Here is an 11959-nt window from a genome sequence, read left to right as displayed (position 1 = left end):
AGGACAAAGACACAAATCTGCAGCAAAAAAATGGAGAAAAAATGGAAAAGCTTCGCTTAAAAGCCTAAATTAGATACAAAGTAGCTGACTTATCAAAAATCTTATATTTCATGTGTTAATGTTTTTCTTAGTAAATAAATGCATTTAAATCAAGTTTTTAGGTGTAAAAATCATAAATAAATATTTCTAAAAGTACTAATGGCGGCGTCCTTCACATATAGGGCCACATTAAGTTTATTCTTTTTACAGAGGAGACTTTACAAACAGGGAAGCAGGTGACGTTCGGCTGTTTATTTTAATGGTCCCAAAAGTTTTACAGTAACGTTTTCTTATTCGTTGGCTCAACAACATTGAATACAATATTGAATTTTATTTGGTTGATTTATTAAGTTGAGGGGGTAATTTTGTGGAATATCATAGGGAATGTATATCAATTTATCGGCCATTATCTTATCCCTTTAAATCCTTGGGGTAAAAATCTGTTTAATGTTTATTGATGCATTTTTTTCAACAAAATGTTTTTTTAGGCTTTGATGTTTGATGCAGTAATAACAAAAACATGTTTTTTTTATAGAGTTAAAGCTACTATTTAAAAGTTTATATTTAAGACTAGCTGCTGTGCCCCTCGAGGCACCTAAAATGGGAGAGGGAAAAGTTGCCTCCCCCCATTTTATTTTCATTTTTAAGAAGAAAAAGTAAAAAAATTATTTGTGTTTTTTAGGGTAAGGGTTTCATTTTTTATTCTCTGTAAAGGAGAACCATATCGGTTCAGCAAGGAGCGAGATCCTTCGCAAAAGACAAAAAGGCTTACTACTTTATATATTAGGAATTACGTCTATTTTAGCTAATTGTTTTATTTATGAGCTGAACAACGTTACTTGCTATGAATGTTGCCAACCTTGTTTAAAGAAACATATGTAAATAATTTTTAAATTTAAGATTTCAGAATTCTTATATAACATTGTATTTTTTTATTTAAACTGCATTCTAATAAAATAAAATTAGTTGTTTTTCCATTTTATTTCTAATAACTGGCTAATGAATTGATGTAAATCCCCATTGATGATACACAAAACTACCCCTTCTTGATAAACCAATTAATCAAGATTCAATAAAAGTCCGCATAGTTGTTAAGCCAACAAATAAGAAAAATTTGGGGACTAGTGTAATAAACAGCCCATTGACCCCTCTTTTCCTGGTAACCGTGCTTTTAAAAAGCTTCACTGAAAATGCTCTAACTGTATCAGCCTTGCCCAAAGTGAAGCTTTCCTAAAATTAAGAACTCTAAATGTTCCTCGTTTAGCTTGTCATAACAGACAAACACAAAAAAAAACTTACTACTTTTTACATTAGGTTGTTATCTTTAAGTTTGAGAAAGATAAAATTATGTCTTATCTCTTATTTACCTAAAACATAAAAAAAAACAAGAATAACTGTGTTCATATAAATATATTGTTTTTATTTAGGTATCAGTTTTTTTTCTATCTGATATGTCTGGAGAGAGAGAGGACAATGGGCTATTTATCACACAAATCAACAAAGTTATATAATAAGGTATTCTTATTCGTCGGCTTAAAAACTTTTGGGACTTTTGAATTTTGACTGGTTGGTTAATTAAGTTGAGTGTTCAATAACTCATTCGGCTTAATCTACAGAAGGGGTAATTTTGTAAATCATCATTGGGGATTTACAATTCAAGTCAATATATCGGCCATTGTCTTATCCCTTTTGATCTTTGGATGTATCTCAACTAGCTGCTTCGTCCTAGCATCTAGGAGCTCTGTTTGTAGGAGTAGGGCACAAAAATACATTAAAACCATCAAGTCCTACCACAATAAGTAAAATAGCCTGAATCCTCCACGGGACATATGTGAAGCCTCGTTATAATAGAAAACTCAATCATTTAAGTAGTGATCAAAATCTTAAGCTACTGACAAAAAACCTTATTACTTTATATGATAAAAAAGTCATCCCCCAACTTTATCAATAGCACAAAGCAAATTTAAGGTATATATTTCAATTTTTGTAAGAGTAGCTTAAAATTTATGAGATAAAGATTTTTATTAAACTTCAATTTAACTTTTAACAATAGATGTCACTTTTCCATGTCGTTTTTAATACATTTTGATATTTAAAAAGATTTTAAATCATTTTTTTGGTAAAAATGCATGACTCAATTTAAAATTTTATCTTGAATAAACAAAATTATAAAAGCATATCAATGTAATTAAAGTTATAGAATAGTATTTTGACTTTAAAATTATTAGTAGATATTTTTTAAATGAATTTAGAATCATATTATAAAGAATCGCAATATCTAAAATAACAATTTTATTTCGAAGCAAAGCTTTTCTACAAATATGATCTGTGTATTTTAACTCATGGATCTAAAGGGATAAGACAATGGCCAATAAATTGATGTACATCCCCAATGATGATAATTCACAAAATTACCTTTTCTGTAGATTATAATCAGTGGTTAATTCATTTGGACACTCAACTGAATGAACCAACCAATCAATATTCAATAAAAGTCTCCAAGGTTGATAAGCCAACGACTAAGAAAACTTTGGGAACTAGAATAATAAACAGCCCAATGTCTCCTTCCACCCTGATTAGAATTACTTATCGAAAAGTTAGGGGGGGGGTTATGTAAGCATTCTGGTTACAAAGTTTTATTAACACGTTTCCTCATTCGTTGGCTACTATGGATACTTAATTCTTTATGTGAAAAATTGTTCACTGATAATTTTAACCTACAGAAAGGGTAATTTTTATGGATTATGAGGGATCGTCATGCAAAGTTTGTAGTCGATAGAACAATTCTACCATGTCTAAATTAACGAAAATAGCTAACCGTTACGGACGTACGTAGGAACGGACAGCCTTATCATAGAAATGCTTTGCTTTAAAAAAAATCATTAATCTAAATCTTATATGATAAGCGCAAATGTTATCAAGCAAAATTGATTAAACTGAAACTTTATGAAATCTAACACTTCTCAATAATGATATGACTCAAATCAAAATTCAAAGTAACTCATACCATTTGGCAGGGAGGGAGGGTACATAAAACAGGTACCCAAAGTTTTATTCTTATTTGTTGGCTTAAAAACTTTTTAAAAGTAATTGTAACCGTTTGGCAGGGAGGGAGGGTACATAAAACTGGTACCCAAAGTTTTATGATCATGTTCGCTTACTAAAATTTTAGGTACTTTTTTGAATCTTGATAGGTTGGTTAAGAATTTTCAACCGACATCTAAAGCTATTAGAATTGACAATTTTGTTTGTCATGGCTGGGACTGTATATCAAATTATCGAAATTAATATTTTGGCAACTTTTGCAATAGTACGAAATCTTAACTTTAAGTTTGAAATGTTTCATGTTATTAATAGGTTAGCTTTGTTAAGATTAAATTTAATTTTTAAAATTAAAACCTAGGTAAAATTTTTATTACATTAGTCCCCAAAGTCTTATAATAACCATTTCTTATTTGTTGACTTAACAACCTTGGGGACTTATTCATTATGGAATTTTAATTGGTTGTTTCGTTTAGTTGAGTGTCCAAACTTACCAACCAATAATTTAAATCAAAAGGGGTAATTTTGTGTATCATCATTGATGATGTACAATGTACATAAATGTATCGGCCATTGTCTCATCCTCTAGATCCCTATAAAATTGTATATTAAAAATCACGCAACCTTGAGACCCAAAATTGGATATATGTTTGTTAGCTCAAGTCACAGAAGCCAAAGCTTTTTTTTAATTTTGTTTTTCATTTTAACCCCCCTATATAGAGCGCAAATTTGTTCATTGCTAGTTGGTTTTATGACACATATTTTGAACATTTATTAAAATCAGACTGAACTATATATTTTTATTATACATCTACGCCCTTTTGACCGCTTTCGTTCTTATTCCTAATCATGTCAGTCAGGCCCTCGGATATATTTTTACTCTCATTAAAATCACGAAACCTCTTATCGAAACCCAAAAGATTTATGTCTATATATTTATAGCTTTTCCAAATGTCCATTATGGTTATGAAACCAAATATCCGCTGGATTTGGACCGGTTCTAATCCATACGGGAAAATGGTGTTTACAATTTTCAAAGAAAATTATAAAAAAAATAGAATCAATACCAGTTACTAAATGTTAGCTTGTTCCTTAAGGGCTAGTTACACTGGAATGTAATTTTAAAAATTCTTTTTACTATCCGCGGAATTCTGCAAGTTTTGAATTGATCTTACAATTAATTTGTTCAGCTTTCTATGATAAATAGACATTCTCTATGTGTAGATTAAATTTTTAAATATAAATAATAATAATCACCAAACTTCTCCTATTTTTTTTTACAAAATAGAATTAGTAGGGCATTTATACTTTATTTTTGACTTGCTTAACCTTATACGCATTTGTTGACCTCTAGAACTATAGCATTGACGCAAAATATACGCTTTTGTTTGTTTTAAGTCTTAAAATTATGATTAGTTCCAGATAACATTTTTATGACCTCAATATATGAAGATGAATTAAGACCGAATGAAAATTTTCTCCCAGCTTTCGACCCCTCGGGTCTAACAAAACTGATGTTATCTTGTAATTTTTCTTCAATATCCGCGAAAACTGTCTATAATACGATGCGTTAAATACCTATTCTACTGAAACCGTAAAGAAAAGGGATCATACTACTTTAAAAAAGTGGAATTTAAACATTTTTATAACATAATACTCCATTTATTTCGAGCGAATTATTTCTATAAAGCCAAAATAAGAAACTAATGTATGTATATAATTTTTATCATAAATTTATTTTTTCATAATTAAACTAATAATATCATAATAATAATAATAATGAGATACAATATTTTCTTTTTTATAACTCTTCTCATAGTTATTCTTTGGTATTCAGCTTTTCAGTAGGAATTTTAGTGTGATTTTTCAATGACTGGGTTTTTATTTCTGTTACAAATAAGCTCTGTGTGGTTGTCTTGACTGTGTGTATAGCTTTGGTTCAGGGTAAGTGGGTATATTTCATACATAATTAAGCTCTGTATGTACGAATAACATCCCTAATGGTGGCCCTACACAGGGGACACTCTCCAGAGCTGTTAAACTGCTGGACAGCACAGGTGAAACACATGCACATGTGGCCGCAGCTGTACAACACACAGTCAACATCTTGCTCGTAACAGATAACACAATCATTGCTGCTGGTCAGACCACTGCTGCCGCCAGCAGAGTCGTGGCTGATGTCCAGCGACGAGTTGACGGAGCACGGGAGGCTGTGGGGGTCGGTGATGATGCAGGATTTGGGGCGGGGAGCAACTCCGTTGTTGGAACGGATAGATTTGCGGTTGAGTGAAGGAGTATGACTAGATTTCTTGAGGTTGGGAGTGTTGTTGATAGCCGGGGCCACCCCAAGGAGTTGGATCTTTAGGGGCACACCATAGATATCAATAAAGGGACGGGTGGGGATGGAGATGTCACTGTGGAACAAAACTCTATCAGGACCATTGTTGATGGAGCAGAGAACAGCTCCGTCCAAGCCAAGGGTGAAGCAGAGCTCATCTCCAGCATAAGGAGCCGGAATGACATCCTTGGAGAGCACCCAGTACTCAGGTCTCTGCAGGAGTAGCTCACTGTCCTCGGGCAGGCTGCCGGCAGTCATGTTACGGGCAGCAGGGTCGGCAGAGGTCAGACCAAAGGTCAGGCTGCCGACATAGGTGCTTTCTGTCTCCAGCACACGGATGACAACACTTTCTCCGGGCTGCAGCAGGCTGTCAAGGAAAACATAGCCGTGGCAGAATTCAGTGTCTAATCTGGAGGCCACGGTGCCGTTGTTATTTAAAGTCACGTGTTGCCCGACACAGCCACGGTGGAAGGCGGCTCTGGCCAGCCTACGGCTGCCATAATAACTACTGTTGCTCTGTTGGGTGTTAGAGTTAGCATTGACACTGCAAGGAGTAATTCTACCACAAGATTCGGACCTTCTAAGACCACTATTATTATTATAACTATTGTAACTTTGTTGGTTAGCGGCCACAGGACGCTCTAAAGTGTGGTTATAAACAGGCTTTTGTTGTTGTTGGGATAACATATTGTTTAAACTACGGCGGGGATCCACTAATTCAATAACATTGCTGTTGCCATAAACATCGACAAGTCCCCACAACTGGCGGCGGGTGTCAACACCGCTGAAAAAGACGCCCTTGTCTTCGCCGTTCACGCCGAAAACAACATCACCACCGTTTGTCACATAATAATACATAACACTGTCTTTATCGGCAAACTTTTCGGACAAAGCCTTGGCCCAAAAGCCGGGTCTGTTGGTGAGATCTGGGCAGGCATACTTGGGCAGCTGACCGGCCATTGAGCGGGGATCAACGGCTGAGAATCCGAAGCGGATAGAGCCGGACCACTGGTCGGATTTGGTGATGAAACGGATGAAAATTTTCTCGTTGACACGGACTGGTCTGTGTGTGAAAACTACGGCTTTGCAAAAACTTTCAACTCTGAAAAAAATAAAATAAAATTAGTTAAATAAAAACAAAATTAATAAAATTATTCGGTTGGAAAAATAATCTAAAACTTAGAAAAGCATGAAGGGTGAAAATAAAGGCTAATTTTTCTACAAGTTTGAATCATTAAAGATAAAATATCTATCTATTTAAGTTAACTTGCAGGTAAAAATTAACCAAGCAAATCGAGAGAAAAGCAACCAACCATAAAGTTTTGACTATCATTATACCAAGACCTACTTTTAAAGCTTGGATTTCTATGAAATTATAACCGTAAAAATACTTGTTGATAAACTTTTCTATGTATATAATTAAGAGTTTTAGACTTAAAAAAGTTTTTTTTTAATAATGAAATGTAAAAATTATTACCTTTCAGCAATTGTATTTCCTTTTGTTAAAAGGACATTATCCCCGTGCACAGGATGAAATTCTAAGGGTTGTCCAGGGGGGCAGATAAGCCCCTGTTTGGTGGACAGGCCAATTCTTTGTTTAATTTTCTTTAACACTTTCATGTTTGCTTGTTTAGCACAAACTGATTTAGTTGGGAGCAGAGCGCGTTCCACTACTCTATCTCTCTCTCTGCTCGTACCGTCCCGTCTCTCTCAGAGCTCCCCAGGATAGATAGATACTAGGGGGGTGGGGGAAATAATAGATAGATATTAGGGGTAACAAACAGGGGGGAAATATCTCCAGAGTTAGGAAGAAGGAGGTGCTAGGGGTTGTCCTCCCTAAGGGGGAAGAAAAGGGGGTGGCAGATGCCAAATTTCCTGCACCTTTCAGTTTAATAACACACTCTCCTTTACAAATATAACCCCTACTCCACCCCCTCTCTTCTACATCCTTTATTATTATGTGTGCACCCGGCTTGTGCTTCCACTAGCAAAGTGTTGTTTCAATACAGTATATAAAAAGTATATAGAATATTTTTACAAGATTTTTTTCTATTTAAAATCTTGAAAACTTTTTTTCAAAAGTTATAGGAAACATTTTTTTTTCAATTTTGAAAAAATATTTTTTTTGCTATTTTTATGTTTTTTTGAAATATATGCACATCTAACCGGTGGCTTGTGCTATCAGTTCTATACAATATTAAACCCCCACCTCCTATTTAACAATCCCCTATCTAAAAACCCTCCATCCCTTGATTTACTACCCCTATTTCCCCCTCCTGTTTAATATTATTTTGCTTCTGTTTAGTAGTTCAAGTATAAAACATATATTTTTTGTCGACTGCTTGAAAGCTAGCGCAACTTTTATACTTTGATTTTGTGTACTTTTATCTTAAGAAAAACTTTGCTGGGGGTTTCTGGTGTCTATTTAGCCCAGATCACAAAAATTAAAACCTAAGGTTATATTTCTGTACTTAGCTGTAAGGTTAGGTTCTTTTCTTGATTTGTGGGACACACTCCAACCCAAAAAAAGCAAATTATCTCCCCAAAAATGTTTTTTCGGGAATTTCATATTTTTTAAAAAAATTTATTTTATCTAATTTTTTTTAACTTCTAAAAACAAATAAATGTTTAAGAACATTGAAAAATGTAAAGTTGCACTATCCCTTGACAGAAGGCGCACATCTGAATACTAAAAGTTGCCCTATCCCTTGACAGAAGGCGTACATCTGAATATTAAAAGTTGCACTATCCCTTGACAGAAGGCGCACATCTGAATACTAAAAGTTGCCCTATCCCTTGACAGAAGGCGTACATCTGAATATTAAAAGTTGCACTATCCCTTGACAGAAGGCGCACATCTGAATGGCCATCTGCTCTCTCCATGGTAGGAACATTTGCTCCAGGTGCTTACACAAACAAGGACAATTATATTCAAAGAGAGAGAGGGGACAATGGGCTGTTTATTACACTAGTCCCTAAAGTTTTAAGATAACGTTTTCTTATTTGTTGTATTAACAATTTTGGGGACTAAAGTAAATTTTGATTGTTGAGTCGAACGTTTCAACCACTAATTTTAATCTACAGAAGGGGTAATTATCCTTCTAGATGTACATCAATTTATCGTACATTGTTTTATCACTTTAGATCCCTGATGATTGTATCAGTAAGTAACAACATTTAAGTTAGATTTAAAAGAATTCCTACAGAATAATATTTTATTCTGATATCAATGTTTTCAAATTGAACATATATTAAGAAAAAATTTCCAATTTTTGGTAGGTATTGTAGATAAATCACTAAATTTGACGCAATCTCAGCTGCTATCTTATAAAGTGTTAAGCAACAAAAATTTAAGATTTTTAAATAACTTCAATATTCAATTTATAAATATACTTTCCTTTGCAAGGAAAAGCATATACTTAAAAAAAACCTAATTGTATATGAGCTTCGCTTTTAAAATAGGGGGAATCTAGTGGGGGGGGGGGAATGGGGAAAATTGAAAGGGGATTATTATGGGGGGGAAAGAAAAAGGGGGGAAATCAATCTAAAAACATGAAGAAAATATATATTACATTTCAGAAAGAAGGTTTCAGAACGGGTTAAGACTGAGGAAATCAAAAAAAGGGGTGGAAAAATTTACTGGGAGGTTTTTTTTTGTTTGGGGGGGGGGTAATGACCACTTTTACACACATACATACTATTATAATACACAGGCTACTATTAATTTCATTTTTCTTTAAGCCTACCCCTTTTTTCTTAGACCCTTTTTTGGATATCTTATATTACAGTTAGTGTAAGTGTGTGTGTGTGTGTGTGAATGTGTGTGTATGTGTATGTGTTTTTTTGTGTGTGTGTGTGTGTGTTCTCGCGACCATTTCCTTTTGGATATCCAATTCGTCATCCGGTCACACACGCACACACAGGGAAGAGGATAAATAGTCTCAAGAAAATTTTATTTTATATCTTATCATCTCTGTAATCTTTTTTTCATAGCTTTACTTTGACTACATCAAACAATTTAAGATATAACTAAGAGCTATATATTTGAAAGAATTAAAATAGCCTAAAACCAAACTTGGATATCTAAATATAATAGCCTAAAACCTCCAGGGACTTATAAGAAATTCTATAAAATGAAAAACTCAATCGATTGAGTAGTTATAGAAATCTTAAGCTACAGACAAAAATAAACTTTAATAATTTATTATATTTATTTCTGTCAGTTGTTCTACTATTTATACCTTTTACATAACTCATTTATTTCCCCAAAAACATAAAAAGAAGCTCCTTGACTTTTTAGTATATAAAATACAAATGACCAATGATAGGCAAATACACGGACTAAATTACCAATGGCAAACCAGTTTACATTTTAATTGACCAATGGTAGGCCAGTATGAATTCTTTTTTTATAGGCTCTATAAAAGGCTTCAACATTAAACTTTATTAAATACATGTCCCTAGAAAAACACATACAAACCCCTGAGGAAGTCAAAGGGTGGGGGGGGGGGGGGTAAGTAATGAGAAAGAAGGAAATGGGTGGAGTAATGCGAATTTTATTGTAAACAATAAGTGGCGCACACGCTCACACATAGATAGATAGATAGATGATTAGATCAGGGAAAGAGGGGACATTGGGCTGTTTATTACTCTAGTCCCCAAAGTTTTATAAAAACGTTGGATTAACAATCATGGAGACTTTCATTGAATTTTGATTGGTTGGTTGATTTAGTTGAGTAATTGCAATCTACAGAAGGGACAAGTTTATGTGTTATCATTGGGGATGTACATCAATTTATCGGCCATTGTCTAATCCCTTTAGATCCCTGGATAGAATTACAAGTTATCGTGAGACAAAAGAGAGAAATCTAAGACAGGATATGATTAAATTTCAAGACATTTATATGGGTTCTGGCGCATTCATTGTTTGTTAGATAGAAAGATAGACAGACAGACAGGTTGATAGATAGATAGTCATATATATTTTTTCAGGTATAAGACAATGGCCAATAAATTGATGTTCATCCCCAATGATAACACGGAAAATTTAACCCATTAACTCATCTTAATGAACCAATCAATCAAATTTCAATAAAAGTCCCCAAGGTTGTTAAGCCAACGAATAAGAAAACGTGAGTTATAGAGTAAATGCCCATTTTTCAGAAGAATCACCACATACATATTAGTTTATAGGATAGATGACCTTTAGTCAAATGAAATTTCAGAGGTCTTGAGTTGAGTTTCAATAAGGTGTTTCAGACAAACATATGGATATTTCGAAATATAGAGAATCTTTGCTTTTAAAACGAATATGAATCCTATCATATAAAGTAGTAAGATCTCTTGATTGTAGTGAAGGATCTCGCTAACTGCTGAACCGATATGGTTTTCCTGTGAAGTGAGCTTCTTATAGGTCCAGGGAAGTTTTTAACTATTTTTGGGGATGGTATGTTCACCCTTCTAATAAAAAATGACCCCCAACAAAATTTTTACGTTTCTTTTTAAAACTTAAATTGAAAATTAAAAATTGACTCCCCCCCCCCCCCCTCACCAACTTAAGGAAAGTAAGATCTAGGGGCGTTGCTGCTAGCAGATAATAAGATATCAAATAGAAGGGATAGATAGATATAAAATGTAGGTCAAGAAATCGGACAATAAACAAAGAGACAGGAAGAAAGAGAGATAAAAGGAGAAATCGGTCATTTTCAAAATAGCCCCGGAGAGCGATAATTAATAGCTAAATAGATAATTAATAGATAAATCTAAATTATGTCATTAAGGCTAAAAGGGCTTTATGACATACACATATATAGACAGGAAGTTGGGGGAGGGAGGGGCGGGGGGCGTGGTTACGGTAGCGTGAGCACATATACAAGTATAGGAAGGAAGTTACCCCCCCCCCCTTCCCCTCCGGGAGATAGATAGATACTTAATAAGGTATTTTTTGGATAGATAGATACTTAGGTAAGGTGTCAGGAAGTTAATTTTTTTAGGGGGAGGAGTCAGAAAGAAAGATAGATAGAAAAATAAATAAGGATCTTTTTTTGGAGAAAGGGGGGAGCAGGGAGGAAATCACAAAAAACGGAATTTCTACTTTATGATTGTAGAATTCAAGCTTTCATTTAAAATAGTTAAAAATTTTGTTATATAAATCAGCATTTTTTTAATGGACGTACATACTTTCTAGTAACGATAATAGAGTTGCAAATTGTTATAGGATTCAACATGCAAAATTTGAAATCATTCTGACAATTCTAACATGTTAACAAATTAACGAGAAGATAATCTGTTCAGATAGACGGACAGAGCGGCTCTAATTTAAGAAAAGCTTCGCTTATAATAATTATGGTTTTAAGCTCCATGAAATAATATTACATACTTATTTTGAAGTTAATGTCATGATTTTAGATAAAACAAGAATGACAACACCCATAAAAGCAAAGCTTGGAAGCGGTAGGACAAGAGAATATTAACTTTTTTTAGTGTCAGAACTGAATAAGCATAATATAAATGTATAAGTTTTGACAAAATTGTACGTAA

General features: G+C 33.8%; 1 protein-coding gene across 1 annotated transcript; it reads right to left on the bottom strand.

The window, feature by feature from the left end:
• Nucleotides 1–4798: 4798 nt before the first annotated feature.
• LOC145305312 (protein neuralized-like) lies at nucleotides 4799–7068 on the bottom strand. Its single transcript, XM_080146922.1, has 2 exons — nucleotides 6897–7068; nucleotides 4799–6521 (listed from the first exon to the last, which is right to left on the bottom strand). Exons 1-2 carry the CDS (start codon nucleotides 7037–7039, stop codon nucleotides 5051–5053), a joined length of 1614 nt encoding a protein of 537 aa, XP_080003048.1. The 5' UTR covers nucleotides 7040–7068; the 3' UTR covers nucleotides 4799–5050.
• Nucleotides 7069–11959: the final 4891 nt, after the last annotated feature.

This window comes from Acartia tonsa, chromosome 2, assembly GCF_053477335.1.
Source record: "Acartia tonsa isolate MP-2025a chromosome 2, ASM5347733v1, whole genome shotgun sequence".
NCBI lineage: Eukaryota > Metazoa > Arthropoda > Copepoda > Calanoida > Acartiidae > Acartia > Acartia tonsa.
The sequence above is the reverse complement of the archived record's forward strand: the minus strand, read 5'-3'. Positions and strand labels throughout refer to the sequence as shown.